This window comes from Leptodactylus fuscus, chromosome 3 (genome assembly GCF_031893055.1).
Source record: "Leptodactylus fuscus isolate aLepFus1 chromosome 3, aLepFus1.hap2, whole genome shotgun sequence".
Taxonomy (NCBI): domain Eukaryota; kingdom Metazoa; phylum Chordata; class Amphibia; order Anura; family Leptodactylidae; genus Leptodactylus; species Leptodactylus fuscus.
Genome location: NC_134267.1, coordinates 85,737,195 through 85,759,494, shown reverse-complemented (window position 1 = coordinate 85,759,494; position 22,300 = coordinate 85,737,195). Strand labels below are relative to the sequence as shown.

General features: G+C 38.6%; 1 protein-coding gene across 1 annotated transcript in view; it reads right to left on the bottom strand.

Moving 5' to 3' along the window:
- Nucleotides 1–3,387: 3,387 nt before the first annotated feature.
- NMBR (neuromedin B receptor) overlaps nucleotides 3,388–22,300 on the bottom strand; it is a 281,982-nt gene continuing 263,069 nt past the window's right edge. The window contains exon 3 of the mRNA XM_075267889.1: nucleotides 3,388–3,786. Within this exon, the coding sequence (XP_075123990.1) occupies nucleotides 3,388–3,786 (399 nt within the window). The remainder of the gene's footprint in view (nucleotides 3,787–22,300) is intronic.

The following is a 22,300-nucleotide window of genomic DNA, read 5'->3' as shown; positions in this document are numbered from 1 at the left end:
AGTCCTCTATAAGGAGGCTGGTTCTGGTGTATGTTCGGTATAATATGGCTAAAATACATTTGCCCTTTAATCATGGGACGCCAAGGCAATAAGAGATTAGTCATTTTAGTGTAGGGGCCCATGTAATAGAGGTTACCTTGTCGTGGGCAGATGGGCTTAAATACAGTTTGATCAAATTGTACGAGAAATAAGAATCTCATTTTCATGTATTTTATATACAGAAGGTATTTGCAGTAATACTCTTGGTGCTAGCAGAGTGCTGTTACAACTTGTTGTGTTCACAATTATATTTCAGTCACACCTATGTGCACCAGTATTTCTTATTCACATTGCTTGGCAGTGCAACCATTTATGGTCAGGTTCTCTATAAGGGTCAAAACAGCTGCAATGGAAGTTTTCCTTTTCAGTTACCCATCAGCATTTTCCAAGACCCATAACTTTTTTAAAAAAATTTTTTAGTTGACATACCCATACGAAGGGTTTATTTTTGAGGAATAAGTTGTAACTTTAATGGCAGCATTGAATGTTACATATAACACAAACACTATAAAAAAAAAATATTTGTAGATTGGAATGGGAAAAAATACAACATTGTCATTTGTTTTTCTCCATTTCTACAGCCTTCATTGACATGTTATCCTGAGGTTCAGTACAGTTATGAAGAAACCACATTTAAATAGTGTTTGCAACGTTATATCACTTTTACTACTCTGTCCTTCTCTCACTAAAAATTCTCCTCTTCAATGTATCCTAAATGCAGCAGCAAGTCAAATCTTCTCTGTGCTCTCTGTTGTGATCTAAAACTACTAACCACCATCCTTACATTCCTCTTTCTAAGACTCTGCTTGAGTAGTATCAGTTCCAATGTAAGACCGTGGCCCCACGGGCTGTAAACGCCACGATTTGCCCGCAGCAAATATAGGCTAAAGTGGATGGGATTCATGTGAATCCCATCCTCACTTTGCAGAAAAAAATCACAGCGCGGACACGCAGCAATTACCAAAACCATTGCGGTTTTGAAAATCGCAGCATGTCAATTATATCTACGGAAACGCCAGTGGCTTCCCATAGATATAATGGTAAGAGAAAGTCTGCAAAGGAAAACTCTGTGAACTTTCTCTTCAAAGCGCTGCAGGAAGAACCGCAATGCGTTTACGCCATGGTTCTTCTCGCAGCACTTTAGCACTGCATTTACGGTCTAAGGCTGAGGCCCCATGTTGCGGAAACATAGCTTTTTTGGTGCAAATTTTGTTGCGTTTTTGGCTACAAAATGGAATGGGAAATATATAGGAAGTTCTTACACTTTTACATCCTGCTCAATGCACTCCTGGCTTTGGCTCAAAAAACTACAGTAAAATCTTCAATAAAAATAACCCTGCATTTCCACAACATGGGCCTCAGACAGATTTTGTTTATGCATGTCTCCTGTTTTGTAGAGTGCTGTGAATATAGTAGTTCTACAAAGTTATTATTGTTACTTTTAAAACATTTAAGATCAAAAATTGGTTTGTGTCATCACATTCTGAAACTCATAATACACGCACTGACAAAAATAGAATTGTCACCTTGCTGTTAAACACACCACGCAGTTATGTCTCAGCTAGATACATGAATGTTTACAGGTGTGGTTTTATTACACACTAGGTTTTGCCAAAAGAGAATATAAAAGTGCTTTCCCCTCTGCCCTATAAAAAGCTCTCAGAGGATACTTTTGGGTAGTGTACCTTTTTTTGAGATAGGCACCAAGTGACCAGAGAGACTACTAGGTTGTTGGATCTATCATGTTGCTCTAGCAGCTACCAAAAATTTTCCAGTCTATCTTTCAGAAACAGATTCATTACACACCCCTGTCTCTGCCCAGACCATTTCAGGACACTTAGCAGAATAAAAATTTGGTTTGAATGTGTCTACTATTTATCTTGCATTGACAGCCAGCCACCATTGCCTTTGTTTGTAGTGGTGTTGAAAATGAGGAACCTGGACTGCTATCGACTGGAATTGTATCGTCTTTATGGTCAAATCCAAGTCTTGTTTGGGAACCGACAGCAAACCAGTTTGAGAATAGAGGCCTTGTGATAAAACCTTCAGATCCTGCTCTTTAGGCATACATGTACATCAAATGTCAAGAAGCAGTTAAATATTTTGATAGCTTTGTTATTGTACACTTGTACATAATTTATTCTTTATGAGTAGAAGCTAAGTGGTGTATCTTGTGCATATCTTAGCCTCCCAGTCCACATGTTTTTGACAGGTGTTATGACATCACTTAGTTCATTGCATGAAGAATTGAAGCTTTATTTTTACAGACATATGGTTAAAACACAAAAAAGACATGTTTAAAAAGCTCAACCACTACCCTACACACCACTGATAGCTGCGCATGAGTCAATTTAAATAGCTTAAGGGTCTTAACTAAACGGTAAGCTTCTTGTCTTTAATGGACATTTGCTAGCTAAGAAAGTCATGTTTTTATTAAAAACAGCCTGACTCTATGTATACTGGGAGGGGGAAGGTAGACATTATTTTAATTTTAGAATTAGTAAATTGGAAGCTCAGTAAGCTAAATTTTTGAATGGAAAGGTCTCACAAATATATTGTCCATGAGGATCTAAAGGACTGTGTTTTTTTTATTTCCCACTGGATGAACATTAGTTCAAAGTAGTTATTTGGTTTTTTGTTTTTTTTTACCCATTAGAATTTTTTTATATCTTTACAATGAAAGATCAAATGACATAATATATGCATGAAGCAATGGGACAGAATTCTGAAAACCATCATACGGTCGGGGACGCACGTGACATCTACGACACCATGGAAAAAACTGTGGCGTTTTACTGTCCCTGCAAAGGAGAATTGGCGCAGCAGACTCACTGCAAATTCCAAAGCCTCTGCAGACCTTCTGTGAAAAGTGCCGTGGCGGTTTTTCCCGCATCGTTTTTTGGTATGACCCGCTACGTGGGGCCTTAGTCTACAGCACTATAACAAAGCTGGGCTATGGTTGGTTGCTATGGGCAGTGAGTTTATAAAATAACATAAATAGTTTAAAGGCAGATGAACATGTGTAGTGATTTAACTCCTAGGTATATCTTTTGATTACATTTCTAAGACTGCAAGCAAGACATGGTACACTTTGTATCCCAGGCAGGATCAATTGGCTGTACAATCACGCCTTCTAATTGTATTCATATAATCCAAATAAACCTATTAAAATATTTAAAAACTAAATTGGTGGCATTTTAAGTAAATTTTATATAGTGTAAGAGCTGACAAATTAAATTTCAAAAAGTTAAAATTTTAGACTAATCCAAACATCTTCACAAAGTTCAATTTCTTTTTATGATTGACATTATCTTAAATACAGTCAAGTTGTTGTGATTTACAGAACAATCACAATGATGCTTCTTGCCGACTTTGACCATTGAGGAGAGAGGTGCTGGTCACTGTATTCTTAACATTGCTCTTTAAGGAAGTCATTCGGACATTAGAAGAGTTAAGCAGGTAGCTGGTAGACCGTTGGTGGCGCCTCTTTCTTCGACAGCACAGTTGGCTGTTAAAATGTCTTCTGAAGCTCTCACTTAGGAGGTAGAGCGCAAATGGATTTACACAGGAGTTAGAAAAGCTTAAGACACGGGCTACTAAGGTGATAATCATATGTCCTAAAGAAGGATCAATTTCATTGTAGTTGAAAGACCGGTACATATATAAGACGTGGTTCGGAAACCAGCAGATTGCAAAGCAGCCAACAAACACCAGAACAATTTTTGCCAGACGTTTTCGAGTCTCCATCTGCAATAAGAACAATGTTTTAGTAAGTTAGTTGCAGTTGCATGTAATTTAATATTATAGTATAATGCTACATAGAAAATACCTATATGTATTTGATTGTTATTTGCAAATATTTATTCAGCATCTTTCTTATTGATAAGTATGACAACTTATACCATAGGTGGGCAGCTTAAAAGTAAATGGGACAACACATTTTGTAAATGTATCATCTCAATCCTATCCACTTCGAAAAGTAACCATAGTTATACACTAAAGACAACTGGGTGTTGAATTAAAGGGAACCTGTCACCTTGAAAAGACAGTCTCATCTGCAGGCATGTTATAGTGCAAACGGAGCTAAGCAGATTGATATATAGTTTGGATGAAAATGATTCATTATAACTTGTCATTTATCCATTTATTTCTCTATCCTTCCTATACTTATATGGACTAACTGAATCCAGTGTGTGTGGTTCAATCAGTAATTGACAGCTGTCACTATAAGCACAATCAGAAATGGGATGCTGTCAGTCTCTGATAGGACCGTCCACTGAAAGCAATTATTCCTTCTAAGCATAGAAAGAATAGAGAAATAGATGGATAAATGACAAGTTATACTGAATCCATTCCAGCAAAACTATATCTCAATCTGCTTAGCTCTTCCTGCTCTATAACATGATGCCTGTGTAAGGGAGAAGAGCAATTCACCAGTACCCTAGGAGGAAGGGAAATGACAAGACAGTGAGTCCTAAGCCAAACATGTCCACTGTCCCTGCCTGCTTGTCTCACTGCCCTAGGCAAGAGAGGACAACTGGGCGAGAGTCCCTTCTTATGATATATGTGATAACACAGAACAAACACAAGACAAACAACAACAAACAGGAGGCGAGCTAGCCAAGGTGTTGGAACCAGTTGAGCAGCGCAGAACAGAATCAAAATCCAAGAGAATAGTCACAAGAAAAGCCAAAGGTCAAAAATGTGTATACAAACAGTAACAGTATAGAGCCAGGACACAGGGAAAGGAAACAGCAAGCACTAAGGTGAGTGTGAGAAAACAATATGTAGGAAGAAAGAACACACCCCAGACTTGATTGGAAGGTAGGCTGTCAATCACACAGATAAGGCTGAGATTAACTATTTGAGGAGCAGAGGGAAACAAAGGTGTAAGAGATGGGTGTAGTGGAAAATCAATTACAGAGCTGAGAGTATAGAACAGTGTTCTGCCAGTACAACAAGAATCTAAAGCAAGGAATCAGGGCTGAACACACATCCTGTGCTGTAGCATGTGGCTGGAGGATGGTGCCAAACTCCGAACAGGAAAGGATGTTACAGCCTACAGATTGGACTGCATTTTTATGGTGAGAGGTGCCCTTTAAAGAAGGAAAAGAGTCACTTAAAGTGTTCTAAATAGTAGTGAACAAAGTATGTAGTCCCTGCAGTAGGCCTACCTTTATCATCAGTAAAGAAGACAAGTTCAATAGAAAAGATAATAGTCAGTGGTTAGAATCAGAGGATGTCAAGTCAAGAACCACATGAAATTGACTAATGAGCCCTATGTGATTCTCAAACTATGCTGTTTTTATACTATGGGAAAAATGTATTCATCTATTTACAACACATATCTCTCTTATTTTACATCAAAATACCCTTAGATTACAAGGATTCCAATAGTAGCAAATGAAGTCCATGCACTCTGGCACTCAGAGCCCTGCAGATTTGTCACTCCTTGTGCCAAAACTATAACATCATAATGGTCTCTTAAGCAACACAAAGAATAATGTCTTACACACTGTAATGCCCAATTGTTCACACTCTACAAAATATGAATGCCCCCTTATAGCTCCATCTTAAAAATAAAAAATTACTTCAAAATCCAGCATAACACAGGGAGACTTTTTGGTACATCTTCAGTGATTTTGCCACCCTGCTATGTGAAACCAGCAACTCACAATTTTAGACATTTTTGGTGTATTGTGTCTAGATTTTGGCACAGTTTTATGGATTGACACAAACCTATGACACTTTCTATTCATGCATTTTAAGCAATATGTATCAACTGGAACGCTTTTATAAAATGTCGAAGTTTCCTAATGAGAGTCGTACAATTAAAAAGTAAATACCGTATATATACTCGAGTATAAGTCGACCCGAATATAAGCCAAGGCCCCTAATTTTACCACAAAAAACTGGGAAAACTTATTGACTCGAGTATAAGCCTAGGGGGGAAATGCAGCAGCTAATGGAAAATTTCAAAAATTAAAATGATCGGAGTTTTTGGGTGCAATAGGTGCTGGGAAATGGGAGGGAGTGTTTTGGTTGTCTGTCTGCCCCTTCCCTGAGCTTGAGGACTGGGGTTTTTTCTTCCCCCACTTGGAATTCAGCCTGGCTGAATATAGGGTATCTGCAGTGCTCCTATTAAACCCTTCCCAACGGAACTATACATTGCTACTGTGGCTGGTCATAGAACCCCCCCCCCCCCTAAAAAAATAAATACAATTTTGCTGACTAAAGTATAACCCGAGGGGGGCTTTTTCAGCACAAAAACTGTGCTGAAAAATTCGGCTTATACTCGAGTATATACGGTACCTAGACATTATTGATAAGTATGGGCCTATATCAGATTTCTTAGTTTTTTTTTGGGGGGGGGGGTGTTTTTTGCAGTAGGGGCACAGAATGTTACTGTACAATGTTAAAGTGCACATAATTGAAGCTCATTACAACACATCAAGAGCATATACTATATATAAAGCCACCATTTCAGAAACATTTACATCCAGTTGGCTACATAACGGTTTATTTTTGAAGTTTTAGCATAAAAAAAAAAAAAAAAAGACCACTCATTATCTATATGTGAAGAGTATAAATGGAACATAGACTCATTAGGTTATTTTGTCCATTGACCTATGCTAGTTTTACAGATAAAGAGCAATGTGATCATTTTTACTGCCATGACACATGTAAGATGTTCACTCTTTTCACATCTCAATCTCTCTCTCATTTAAAGAGTTTTAAGTTCATTATTCTTACACTTGAAACTTTAAGGAGTCCTGTTTAAAGCAGATTTACATATTATCGCTGTTATTAGAATTGGGCGTCCAGATAAAATGAGCTATTGAATAATATGTTAACCAGCAATCCTTCAAGCATAAGACTGTTTCTCCAAGGATCTTCATTCCTGCTGGCTTCTGTCCATTCTGATAAGTGCAATGGTGTTGCAGAAAATTGTTCATTTGTCATTTCTATCGCAAATTGCTTTATGCCAGTTAAATTCCAAAGTTATCCAAAAATACACATTACTTTTCAATATTAAAGCAGACAAGTTTTCTAACAGTTTAGGAAATTGCTTTAGGTTCTGCAGCTTTTCAGTACTAATCAGAGAAAAATGGAATACATTTGCTCAAAGTTTTACAAAGTATCATCGTAAAGAGATATAAAAAAAAAAAAAAGCCTGGAAAAAACTATTCTGGTTAATCTGAGATTTATAGCACAAGTTTCTGTAGCTGTCCTATTCTTCTTAATAGGGATTACAAAAATCCATGCACACAAACAACGCTATTCAGATTTATGGCATTACAGTTAACTTTCAGATACATTTCTGCACATTTGCATAATGCAAACTAGTTCATTCATTAAGGCTGGGTTCACACTACTGTTGAATTCCGTTATGAAGGTGTCCGTTAAAAAAAAAAAAGACACCTATCATAACAGACATTAACGGACACTAACTAATGTTAATGTGTCCGTTTTTTAACTGATCCATTTAATGGATCAATTAAAAAAAATGGACACACTAGCATCAGTAGTGTCAGTTAGCATCAGTTATTGTCAGTTAGTGTCCTTTTTTATATGCTGTCATTTTTTTGTTAGTTATGTTTCTGCTTTCTGTGCATGCGCAGCCAAAAATGGACACAAATTAAGGGACAGTAACGGATGGCTATTAGAGATGAGCGAGTAGCATTTGATCAAGTAGGTATTCAAATGAATACTACAGTATTCGAAATACTCGTACTCATTTGAATACTATCGCTATTCGCAGTAAAGATTTGACTCAGAACCAGCAAATCAACGCTGGTTCTGCAGCAGGCTCGCCCTTGCTAGTCGGGAGAGCTGGCAGCTTACGTTTATGCGGGAGCTGACTTTTTCTCATAGGAATGCATTGACCAACGTTGATTGGCCGAATGCTATACAGTGTACAGCATTTGGTCAATCAACGCTGGTTCTGCCGGAGGCTCATCTTTGAGGAGGCAGAGTCTAAGATCGAACCACAGCAGTCTCCATTGTGATCCGATCTTAGACTCCACCTCCTCACAGACGAGCCTCCATCAGAACCAGTGTTGATTGGCCAAATGCTGTACACTGTATAGCATTCGGCCAATCAACATTGGTCAATGCATTACTATGAGAAAAAGTCAGCTCCCGCATAACCGAAAGCTGCCAGTACGGTTGAGCGATCGGGATTGGCATCTGAGATGTAGTAGAGCTGTGTACTCAACTCTGCTACATCTGAGATGTAGCACAGCTATGTGCTCAACTCTGCTACACCTGAGAAGTAGCAGAGCCATGTGCTCAACTCTGCTACACCTGAGATGTAGCAGAGCCATGTGCTCAACTCTGCTACACCTGAGATGTACCAGAGCTGTGTGCTCAAATCTGCTACAGCTGAGATCGGACCACAATGGAGACTGCAGTGGTTCGATCTTAGACTTTGCCTCCTAACAGATGAGCCTTCGGCAGAACCAGCGTTGATTGGTTGAATGCTGTACACTGTATAGCATTCAGCCAATCAATGCTGGTTCTGCAGGAGGAGTAAGTTCACATTGGCGCTTGCCTCCCATCTGGCAGAAGTCCGCAGGAGGACTTCTCCGAACGGAATATCAGCGCAACTGCAAGCGCTGTGCAGTTAAAGCGCACAGCGTTATAATCTATGGAATCCGTGTGCTTTAACTACACAGCGCTCCTCCTAAACACTCTCCTCCTGCTACTCATGGACTTGGTGAGTCTCCTTTAGTCGAATAGTGGTTTCCCCTGAAATGAGCATTTTTTACCATAGACTGTAATGGGATTTGATATTCGATTGAGTAGTCGAATATTGAGGCTCTACTCAAAACGAATATCGAATATGGAATATTTTACTACTCGTTCATCTCTAATGGCTATCAGTTACTGTACATTATAAGTGCGTTGTCCATAGTCTTCAATGTTAAAAAATAACGGACACTTGCCATCCATTTTTTCAAATGGACACAAAAGTCCTTCAAGTAGAATTTTTTGTCCGTGGGAAAAAATGGATTGGGTGTAATGAAATGAATGGAAACTTTAACGGTTTTCACTTGTTCAGCTGGTGTCCATTGTTACCAACGGTAGTGTGAACGCCCCCTAAGATCACCACAAATGAAGAAAGAGTGTGTACTTTTATTACATATTTAGTGAGATGTCATAAAATAAGATAATCCTTTAATATCTTATCTTATGACACCTTACTAAATATGTGAGGTGTCATAAGATAACTTCTGTATATAAATGTCTAAATATATTATTATATAGCTTTCAATATATAATATATTGATTTAGAAACAATGCTTGAAACTCTACTTGAAAGGTTTACCGCTTATATAAATTATTACGTTTCTGTATAGAATCTCTATTTCACTCTGTTCAGCAGATACATTACTAGAAGTGGAAAAAGAGAACAAGCAATTTATAACTAAGAACATTTTCTCCCAGTGATATCTAGTGAACAGCAGCCACCAGCCTATACTTGATAGTAAAAACATATTTGGCAGTAAATCAAGATTTTATTGTGGCCTAGGTTTATTTATTGTACGAATGTCATAAAGCTATATAATGGAAATTACTTTTAACCCCTTAAGGACCAGGCCATTTTTTGGTTTCGCATTTTCGTTTTTCCCTCCTCACATTTCAAGAGCCATAACTTTTTCATTTTTCAGTTCACAGAGTCACATGATAGCTTATTGTTTGCGGGACAAATTGTACTTTGTAATGGCACCATTCAATATGCTGTGCAATGTACTGGGAAGCTGGAAAAAAATTCAGAATGAGGCGCAATTGGAGAAAAAATGCATTTGCGCCATTTTCTTATGGGTTTAATTTTTACAGCATTCACTGTTTGGTACAAATGACATGTTACCTGTGTTCTATGTGTCAGTACAAACGCGGTGATACCAAATTTATATAGTATTTGAAATGTTTTGATACTTTTAAAAAAATGATAAACTTTGCAAAATAGAAAAAAAAATTTGTGTCATCATGTTCTAACACCTGTAACTTTTTCATATTTCCATGTATGGAGCTGGTTGTGGTGTCTTTTTATGCGGGACAAGATGACGTTTCTATTGATACCATTTGGGGAAAGATCCGATGGTTTGATCACTTTTTATTCAATTTTTTATAGGAGGCAAAGTGTTGAAAAAAACGCTTTTTGGCTGTTTTTATTTTTTTTGCCGCTACGCCGTTCGCAGTACGGGATAAATGTTTTAATATTCTAATAGTTCAGGCATTTTGGAGCGCAGGGATACCTAATATGTTTATGTTTAATGTTCTTTAATTACTTTTATAGCTGATCTAGGGAAAGGGGGGTGATTTGAACTTTTATATTTTTTTTATTTTTTTAATACTTTTAAAAACTTTTTTTTTTCTTCTGTTACATTTATGATCAGACCCCTTAGGTACCTTGAAACCTAGGAAGTCTGATCGCTCATACTATTCACTGCAATACTACAGTATTGCAGTGAATAGGAAAATCGCAGCACTTTTATTAGACGATGCCTCTGGCATCGTCTAATAGATCTAGTGCAGAGACAAGCCTGGAAGCCTTCAATAGGCTTCCGGCTGTCATAGCAACCGATCACCGCCCTCTTGTGACGTTCAGGAGGGCGGCGATCGGGGAAACATGGCGGCGCCCATGCCGCCGGCGCCGTTTACACACTGCGGTCACGTTTGACCGCAGTGTGTAAAGGGTTAACAGCAGCGATCGGCTCGGGCACCGACCACTGCTGTTAGTGGCAGGTCCTGGCTGTATTATACAGCCGGCATCTGCTGTGTGTGGAGCGAGCTCAGCGTGTGAGCTCGCTCCATACATCCCCATGCGACCCATGACGTACAGTTACGTCAAGGGTCGCTAAGGGGTTAAATATAAATATTAGCAAAATAATAGAAAAAAATAATCACAAATTAAGAATGATTAATAGAAATCCATACTATAAAGCACAAGAAAATATGATAGACATTTCTACAGCAGAGTAAAAGTAAATTCCTAATTAGCAGTATTGGGTATTGACTTTCCTAAAAGCACATAAGGAGACACCTTGTCATAATGGGGTGATTAATGTTACCCTAACAAAGAGAACTACCATTAAGAGAAGTACATACTTGAGAGTAAAAAAATATAATTAACTTTAATGCCTTATTGACGAGTGCATTAGGTGTAAAGCCTTTTTCTAAGTTTGGTGTGAAAGCTTTTTGATCTTACATTTGTCAGCACACAGAAAGTGCTACTCGATGCATAAAAGTTGCTCTTTGAAATATTTTCCAGTACTTTCTGCAGTAAAAGTCAGCCCTTGGAAATAAAGCAATTTCAGAAGGCTTAATGTCTGCTTTGTAAAATAATTAAAATGATATAACGCAAAAGCAGATTCTGGAAGCGACCATAATAAGTCAAGAAATCATTCCTTCAAAGTCAATGTACCTAAAACATCTTCAAAATGATCGACTTGTGTCCAGAATATCCGCTTAGCTTTATGAGGGTATTTTACAGATAAATGCAGCCTCAAAACAGAAGAAAATATATCATGGCAAACAAACTTCAGTTTTATGATACAGAATCCAATGCAGTTACAATTAAAGGGGTATTCCATTTTTTAAAAATGTCCCTTGTAGTACGCGTTACCTTATTACGGTTCACATTTTTGTTTGTGACTATGAAATTTTAGGGTTAAGGTTTTTTGGCCTTTTATATGTGATATCTACTTTCCAGTTCCTCTCAGTGAAATTGCAATGTAGAATGGTATACACCATGAATCAGTTCTGTCATGTTTATCACATCTATGGGCTAACAAACGGGACTAAACATGGAAGCCATCATGTGACAAGTCACGTGAAACCAGGTATTCAGCAAGCATCTGGGTTACATGCATGTGTTGGTTGGCACACAGTGCACAACTAAATAGTGGTAGTGGCGGAAATAGATCTCTATTACAACTATTTCATTCTTTGTGTGTTTACATGGCTGCTTCTAAGTAAACTGTAACATGGTTGTATCTAGGGAAGGTTGGCATGTTGTCAATAAAGTTACAGAAGAATATAAGATTTTTTTAATATACCTCTATTAACTAGAGATGAGTGAACAGTAAAATGTTTGAGATTCGATATTCGTTTCGAGTAGCCCCTCAATATTCGACTACTCGAATCGAATATCGTACCCTATTATAGTCTATGGGGGGGAAATGCTCGTTTCAGGGGTAGGCAACATTCGATCAAATTATACTTACCAAGTCCACGAGTGAGGGTCGGGCTGGATCCTCCAAGAAGTCTTCTCCGTGCAGCGTCCCCGCGGCATCTTCCGGCTCTGAATTCACTCTGCCAGGCATCGGGCCTGGGCAGAGCCGACTGCGCATGTCCGCACTACAAGCGAGTATGCGCAGTCGGCTCTGCCCAGGACCGATGCCTGTCAGAGTGAATTCAGAGCCGGAAGACGCCGCGGGGAAGCTGCACGGAGAAGACTTCTAAAGGTAGGAGAAGAACCAGCGTTGATTGGCCAGCTGTATAGCATTCGGCTAATCAATGCAGGTTCTGCATCAAACTTTTCCATTCGAATAGCGAGTGGTACTCGATTGAGTACGAGTATTTCGAATACCTTAGTATTACTACTTACCACTATGGGAAGAATATGCAAATCTGCCTTCCATGATGTAATTAGGAAGACAGTTGCTGCCTCAGTATTGCAAACCAATAGAGGGCGCTCACTGGAATGTGCAAGCCTGTCTTAAGACAGGATTCCAGTGAAATAACCCAATAATGGCTGCTCCCTTTAGCCTCATGCCCGACCTTCCAAGAGGCCTTTGTTTTGCAATGACGCTGGGATTATTACCAGGTATAGTCTCTCAATCGAGGACAGCTGTTTCGATCTGGTTGGATCTCTTCAGCCCGATGTAGAGAGGACTATAACCTGGTAGAGGTGAGAGGCTTAGACAGGGTTCGGGGGATATTGTCACTCCTTAGGGAGAGACCACCATATAGGTGTGTGGAGACTTGTTAAGCCTTTAGCACTCCACTTTGCAAGGAACTATGGGAAGAATATGCAAATCTGCCTTCCATGATGTAATTAGGAAGACAGTTGCTGCTTCAGTATTGCAAACCAATAGAGGGCGCTCACTGGAATGTGCAAGCCTGTCTTAAGACAGGATTCCAGTGAAATAACCCAATAATGGCTGCTCCCTTTAGCCTCATGCCCGACCTTCCAAGAGGCCTTTGAACTACTTACTACTATTAACCTGTCTTTTATACATTTGCAAAAGGTTTCCTCTACATTCCTCCGCTCTACCAGCTGAGCTATCGATGGCTTTCAGTTGCCAAAGCTTGTATGATGTGTGAGCGTCACATGACTGACTCCATGTTTAGTCGTTTCAGTTGTCCTTTGGATGCCTTTCACAGGGCTAAATTTAGACCAAACCATACCATGACAAATAAAATTATAGATGTGTGAGAAAAAATATAAATACGTATATATTAGAAAAGTATACAATATCCTGCGGTCTACACAAAGAAATTACATCATGAAAACCAAAATACTTCTTTGTCAGTTAAAAATGTATAGTGTAAAAATGAGATGGATTGAACTAAAAATGACTGCTATACAATGATTGAATAATTCTTTACAGTAAATGAAACATGCCACCATACGGTGACTGAGAGCTAGCACTATACAGTAATAATGTAGTAAAGGAATAATATTGTATTTCAGTGGATGAATGACACTTCCATACAGCAACTGAACAATATCAGTAAATAGTGGCTGAATAATGATGTATACACCATTTAGTAAGTGGGTAATAGTTTCATAAAGTAACTGCTGCATATAATATCACAATAAAGTAACTACACAGTGAGTCAAAAGTGCAATATATACTGTCATACAAAGGCTAAATAATTTCACCATGTAGTGTATGAATGATAGCATCATAAAGTGACTCAATAATATTGCTATATAGTTAACAAATACCACTTTTAAGTGACTAAGTAATACCACCAATATCACCACAGTTACTGAATACTTCAGTTATCCTCTGGTGCCACACATATAACACACATAACATACAATACTCCAATATTCCTGTATAAACGCAATTTTACAGCCACCAGAATCCAGCTTACCAGCCCAACCCCCAAAAAATAGATTGTTGGATTTAGGTGACCCTAACCTATGTTTTCTCTTTGTGAGGAGGTACCTCTGTTGCTGCGATATCACAATTTTTGTCAATATCCAAATAACTTCTTTGGAGCAATTACTAGGCTATGTCTTGGATACTGAGGCAGCAACTCACAAAGGGAAAACAGTGTTGAATACAGGTGACCTTAACCAATATATCTTCAGGGCTTGGTTTCTTGTTTTATGTCTTCTTTTATGGGAATACCCACTACTTGCATCTAGCTGGCAAGTGCCAATCCTCCTTTCTAGGTTTCATAGATTAGACTATGTTTGCTGTATTTGTAATATACTTCTTACAGGTTACTTTAAGACCCCTGCCAGGTTGCTCGTTCATAAATTAATTGAATCTAAATGTTCAATTGCTTTCTTAGGAAACATGCTGTTCTTCCCTTCATTCATTTATATATTGTGACTAAAATCTGTATTACATGTAAATGAAGCTTTATGAATAACAATTGAATGATTTCCAACCATTTGGGAACCTCAGGAGTTCTCCAGAATTAAAAAGAATTATTTTTTAAATTATTTTAGACAATCACATTTTTATCATCAGCCTGACAAGGTAATAAGCCGATTATATTGTATATATCCTTGGTAGCCCCCATTTCCCCTCCCTTGATATTTCCGACTTTAGTACCCTTTTTTCTATCAGGTTTGTAGGTTACCTAATTTTAACCTCCGATGACTTTTGTTCAATATATGAAGAAGAATGGCATGTGATGCGTAATTGGTTTCTCTTATGCATTCTCTAACAAATGTATCTCTGAAAAATTATTAAAACACAAGATGAATATAAATTGGATGCCAAGGGAAAACTATATTCATTATGTAAAATGCCGATGTCATCAACAAACAAAATGAAATCATAGATGAAGAAATAAATTGCTAACAAGAGTCAGAGCAGTTGGGTAATTAATCTCTTTACTTCTCAACTATACAATCCTTTAATACAAAACTTTCCACAGGGACAGTTACTTGTCAACAAAAAGTGATGCTTTTTTCTTTTCTGCTTCCTTATTTAAACAAAAAAGAGACAAGTACATAAGTTTCAGCCACATTCTTGACCTTTGTAGTCTGCCAGTTATTCTCACACAGTTCTTAAGAGTCTAGTGGTATAACTAAATCCTAATACTGTCCTTATGGCAATTATTATCAAATTGCAGAAAGGATTTTATTTTCAACAATTGCTAAATCATGACAAAGTGGTTGTCTAAGACTTAGATATTGATGGTCGTGTTACTCCTTTAAATCTTTATGTTAAAATCCAGGCAAACAGTATAGGACAACCCCCCGAATATGACTGGGGCCTAAAAAGTCAGAATGCAAGTAGTAATACTAACAAATGGAGCAAAATAGCTAATGTGTTGGGTAAAACGCTTCAGTTAGCTTAAAGGGGTTATCTGGGATAAAAACTAATCCCTACACTAATCTTAACAACCTTTCCCTGCCTAATTTCTAAATAACATAATTTATCAAACATGTATATTTACCCATATTCCTGGGGTGGTAATATGACTGCCCCTGGGACATTTTCTGGTTATCTGGTGACGTTCCGTTTCCCCATTTCCGGGAAAGTCACTACTACTCCCCCACGATCCACTCCACCATACTTATCTATCTTTCTACCAGGCTTCTTCCTGCAGGATGGCTCCTCCCTCTTTTCTGACTGTTGACGCACACTATAGTCCCAGCATTGCTCTCCAGCTGATAATCCACCTACTGCGCAGCTCCATGTCTGTCCAGCAGAGGTGCAGAGCACAGAGCAGCGCTGGGATCTTAACACTCACTGGCAGAATCAGAAAAGAAGGAAGGACCATCCCACAAAAGGAAGACGAGAAGGAAGAGAGGTAAGTATAATGGGGTTGGGTGGAGTAGCTAGGGAAGGGCTAGCAGTGGACGGAATAGTTAAAGACACGGAGGGGGGAGTATGGAAGGGAGGGATAAAGGAGGGTGGGTGTAAGGTAAGAGTGAGCTACTTTGGAAGATACATAGGAGGAAGCTGAACCAAGTAAACAAATGCAGAAGATGCCAGGAGCACTAAGAAATATCCAGAAATCACTCAAAACATATGGTACACGGGAGCATTTATTAACACATTAATTGTACCAACAGACCTTTTTTTAAGAAACATTTTTTGCTAGAAATTTAAATATGATAGTGGAAATGGGAATACCCCTTTGAGCCGGGGCTCCACATTGCACAACCACTACTAATTGGCTGGTGTTTTTTATATAGGTATAATAAGGATAGAAAGTCAGAAGAGGAAAACTCTGAGGATATTCTGTGAAAATGCTGCAGAAAAAAACGTGGTGCTTCTCCATCACAGTCTTTTCTGCAGTGCTTTTTGGCTGCAGCTCACTATGTAGGGTCTTAGCCTTCAAAGGGTATTCCCACAAACATAACTATTTTTAAATTTGTAGATCATTAAAAGTGAAAATTTTTTGCAAACATAAGTAATTAAAAATTTTGTAGAGTTTTAAATATTTTCACAAAATATTCTATGGTCACAAGTTGTTGTCTTGATCGGTTGCCAGTCGAAATGACCCTGAATGAATGCAAAACCTTTTGAGGGTCAGAAACTCAGTCATGATGGCCTTGTTGTGGCCAGGATATCTTCTGATAGATGTAGTGTCTCTTCCTGATAACCCAGCTACTATAAGAAAATCATGGCTGAGTTCCTGACAGGTCCCAGACCATAGAAAGTTTATACATTTGTGGTCAAATCCAATGGCAACCGATCAAGATACCATATATCACCACTAACATATTTAGAAAATTATTAGAAAATTTAGATATTTAGAAAATCTTAAAACTTCTGGAATTTTTAACTACTTATATTTGCAAAAATGTTTCTCTTATAAAGATCTGCAAATATTAAAAAATGATTATATTCATGAGAATACCGCTTTAAGGGGGTGGGGGGATTATTGTGTCCAAACTAGTATAACTACTTGAACTTTAGCTATGTCATGAAGATGTAAAGTTGTTACACTTGACCAATGAAATTGCCATGTTGAAGAGGGTCTAAATGTGTGAATGTACTATAGTGTTTGCAACTTTAAATTAATGTTAACTTTTGCCTAAATTTCAGCTAGCTATCATAATTTTCTGTGAAATTGTTCATATATATACTGTCTTCTTTAAACACTTCTGGACCGCCCATAGAGTATAAACGTCCGGGAAGTGGTTGCCTAGTTCTGACAGGACGTACCGGTCCTAATCGTGCAGCTACTGAAGCTGGGAGCCAGCTGTAACTTCAGCCGGAGCTCCCAGAGAGATGGCAGGGAAGGTTTATTCCCTTCCCTGCCTTCTCAATCGCTGTGTATACAGCGCTCAATGATGCAGCCGCCCTCTGACCCGGCGGTCACATGATCCACCAGGCTTAGTGTCTTACAAGAGCTGCTGGGTCCTACAGGACCCAGATCAGCTCTGTAAGTCTAAAGAACAGTGTGCAGGAGGCTTGATTCCTCCTGCAACTGAGGCTAAATGTAGCATCCACAGTTATAGGGGAAATCAGCCTCCCTAACAAAAAAAAAGTGATCAGATGTCCCCAAAAAAATTTTATGACCTTATGGGGACACAATCTTAAAAAAATAAAATAAAAATAAAATATAATAACAAAGTTTAAAAAATGAAAATAAAATAATTTAAAAAAATAAATAAAATAATACGCTAATAAAACGTCGTTATTAGAAGTTATAGCCCCATCCCCGACAACAACATACAAAATAAAAATTACTGTAACAAAGTGGAAAAACTATTTTATAAAGTTTTTTAGTAGCGCTTTGTGTTACTAAATAAATAAATAAATAAAGTGAAAACCAGACACAATTTCCCTCCTATTATGTTTATATTTTCCCGGATATAAAAAAAATTAAAACACATTTGAAAATAAAAACAACATAAAAATAAAGCCCTATGTGTCCTCGAAAAAAGACGCAAAAATTAGTTCACTGAGACATACGGGAAAAATGTTACAGCCCGGTACTGAAGTGGTTAAAGAAAATTAGTAAACAGGCAGTAAGCACGCCTGACATTGTAGTGTTCACCAAGACAATTATCTATATCTTTATCAATATAGTCTTATCTTTTTAAGAAATTTATCCTAATAAATAGGTTCCCTATTCCACTGCCCTTGTTATTCTATCCCTGGTTTATCTTCCTAGCAAGCCAAAATCCTGCTCTGTGCTTTTGACACCTGGAATCTACCAGAGATTTCATTCTGTGTCTAATTATTTTAGTTTTACGGCTCAGAAAAAGAATTTTTCTTTTATGATTTCCAGGTTATTATCTTTACTGCAATTCCTGAAGTATTTGCATAAACAATTCAGAGCTATTCACAGATTTTCTATATAATCTGTGTGGCTTATATTTTTTTTTTTATCATTATCCAACACTACCCCCAGCTTGACTGTGAAAAGAATTGAACCGATTTATGGGAACAAAACAAAACTGCAATGAACAAATGGATAATGAATTGGTTTTACAAATGAATTTTATACTTGATTGGGCTAGAAGAATAAATTGAAAGGTTATTACATTCTATTGTGTTGTGTAGTTTGCTGTTTAGCAGTCATGACATTCCATTATTTCAAGTGTCAAGTAACAAAGCTATAACCTTGATCTATGACTTTGCTGGTAAAATGGCTATATTACTTAATAGCATGAGAAAAAAACAATTTGTGTATACAGTGTCGTATATATAGAGAGTTGAATCACAGGGCTTTTATTGAGAAACTAAATAGGAAAGAAAAGTCAAATCATTCAGTGAAGCAAGTCTTAAGTGACTGTAGAATAAGGAAAAGTAAATTATCAAATATAAAGCCAATAGGGTGCTGCAACCTGGTGCTTTTGACCACAGCATTGATATTAAGTGCTGGGGCGATTGATACATTATGCATAATATCAAATCTAGTACTCTGACAAGTTGTAGTATAAGGGTCCATTCACACAGAGGAAAATGGTTGTGGAATTTCAGCGCTGAAAAAAAAGCCTCCCATTGACTTCAATGGGTTCCTTTTTCTGCTAGCAAAAAATGGACCCTTAGGTTAGCTGAGGTCGCCGTGCACTCGGAGATTAGGAATTCGTCAGACTAGGTAAACTGATGTGGACTTTATTTACAACAGGTTAATTATGGGCTATTTCTCATTATTGGCTGCTCATTACTAGTAAGTAGTAAACTGTACAGGCAATAATGAGAAATAGATGATTATTAATCACCTGCCTATAAGTGAAAGCATCTGTGGTCCCAGCCATGAATGTGACTGTGCTGTGGCCAGGAGCCCATTTTGGCAACATCTTTTGGCTTTCAAAAATTGACTATATATTGAACCTAGTGCTCAGTTGTTTAAAGTTAATCTGATGCTCAAACATCTGTAAGAAGTGTGCAGAAATATTTTTGCAATCACTAAATAATGCTAGTGAAAAGACCTGAAATACTTTGCTGCATCAAAAATGTTGACTTTGTTCAGCAACATTTACCACCAGACACAAAACAGATCCCATAGGGTTAGTTTCCTCATCACTTTCCCAGATGAAAATATGACTTGCAGGTCTAATAAATGTAAACCATCCCTTACCTATTTATGTCAGTGAGAGATTAAAGGGGTTTCCCATCTCAGTGTTTTAGCAGCTTTGCCTGTAGTCTCTTCTACTGACTTCCTTTATTTCTCTCCCCCTCCTCCCTCTGACTGAATAGGACACGCAATACTTCTGCAGATCAGATAATATGCAGATGCTTGTAGAGAACAGACTCAGTGTTATCTGTGTGTTTACAAAGAGAGATAATAGTATATATAGCATTGCTAAAAATGTTTCTCTGTCCAAAGACATTGGGGTGTAGTAAGTAGGAGAGGGGTTAGAGCACCTTTCATGTCCTCACGCACATGCGGTTTTATATACCATTATAAGGCCGACAGTGCACTGAATTCAGTGCACTGTCGGCTTTCCCATTATGTACCCCAGGGCTGGAGATATCGGTGCTGTTAATTTTGGAACTGATCTCTCCCCACCATCAGAAGGACATTACTGAAAGTTTATCTAGACTTTCAGGAATACCCTTCTGACAGTGGGGAGAGATTGGTGCCAAAATTAACGGCACCAATATCTCCAGTACGGGACACATAACGGGAAAGCACACTGTCAAAATGACTCCTAGTTGTATAATATGGTTAAAACTCAGCAGCGATGTAGTAGGCGCTACTTCTGTATTTTCTATATTTCAAACATGAACTACTACAGTGCTGAGTGTTAAGTATACTCTCAGCATAACACAATTGTAGGTTATCATAACATATTCAAGAGTTGCAAAAGATAAAATGTGTGAATATATTACCATTTAAAAAAAAATCATTTTATAATCAATATAAAATGTCAGATAGGAACTATTTTTTTTATTTTTGGGTTACACAATTTTTTTTAAGATCTTTCAATAAAAATTACAGTTCAAAAAAAAAAGTAAGGTGGAGGGAGTGGGTTTAGTTTAGAGATTGATTTTAAATTGATGCCAGACAACCGCTTTAGGAGATTAAAAAAGTCTACAAGCCAGGATGGAATAAGATTAGAGATGAGCGAACACTAAAATGTTCGAGGTTCGAAATTCGATTCGAACAGCCGCTCAATGTTCGTGTGTTCGAACGGGTTTCGAACCCCATTATAGTCTATGGGGAACAGATACTCGTTAAGGGGGAAACCCAAATCCGTGTCTGGAGGGTCACCAAGTCCACTATGACACCCCAGGAAATGATGCCAACACCTCTGGAATGACACTGGGACAGCAGGGGAAGCATGTCTGGGGGCATCTAACACACCAAAGACCCTCTATTACCCCAACATCACAGCCTAACAACTACACACTTTACACACTAAATACCACCTCTCTGACAGTAGGAAAACACCTTGAAACATGTGTATTTGGCACTTGCAGTGAGGAGAGCTTGTCACCAGCAGTGAATTTGGCCCTTGTAGTAAGTTGAGGTTGGCACCAACATTTGTTTTGAAAATCAGGGTGGATTGAGCCTCTAACCAGCAGAGCTTGGACAAATTCATGGTAGAGGGAGCCTCTAAAAACCCCAGTTTGGACAAATTCATGGTGGAGGGAGCCTCTAAACAGCCCAGTTTGGGCAAATTCATGGTGGAGGGAGCCTCTAAAAACCCCAGTTTGGACCAATTCATGGTGGAGGGAGCCTCTAAAAACCCCAGTTTGGACCAATTCATGGTGGAGGGAGCCTCTAAAAACCCCAGTTTGGACCAATTCATGATGGAGGGAGCCTCTAAACAGCCCAGTTTGGGCAAATTCATGGTGGAGGGAGCCTCTAAAAACCCCCAGTTTGGACCAATTCATGGTGGAGGGAGCCTCTAAAAACCCCAGTTTGGACCAATTCATGGTGGAGGGAGCCTCTAAACAGCCCAGTTTGGGCAAATTCATGGTGGAGGGAGCCTCTAAACAGCCCAGTTTGGGCAAATTCATGGTGGAGGGAGCCTCTAAAAAACCCAGTTTGGACCAATTCATGGTGGAGGGAGCCTCTAAAAACCCCAGTTTGGACCAATTCATGGTGGAGGGAGCCTCTAAAAACCCCAGTTTGGACCAATTCATGGTGGAGGGAGCCTCTAAAAACCCCAGTTTGGACAAATTCATGGTGGAGGGAGCCTCTAAAAACGCCAGTTTGGACCAATTCATGGTGGAGGGAGCCTCTAAAAACCCCAGTTTGGACCAATTCATGGTGGAGGGAGCCTCTAAAAACCCCAGTTTGGGCAAATTCATGGTGGAGGGAGCCTCTAAAAACCCCAGTTTGGACCAATTCATGGTGGAGGGAGCCTCTAAAAACCCCAGTTTGGACCAATTCATGGTGGAGGGAGCCTCTAAAAACCCCAGTTTGGACAAATTCATGGTGGAGGGAGCCTCTAAAAACGCCAGTTTGGACCAATTCATGGTGGAGGGAGCCTCTAAAAACCCCAGTTTGGACCAATTCATGGTGGAGGGAGCCTCTAAAAACCCCAGTTTGGGCAAATTCATGGTGGAGGGAGCCTCTAAAAACCCCAGTTTGGACCAATTCATGGTGGAGGGAGCCTCTAAAAACCCCAGTTTGGACC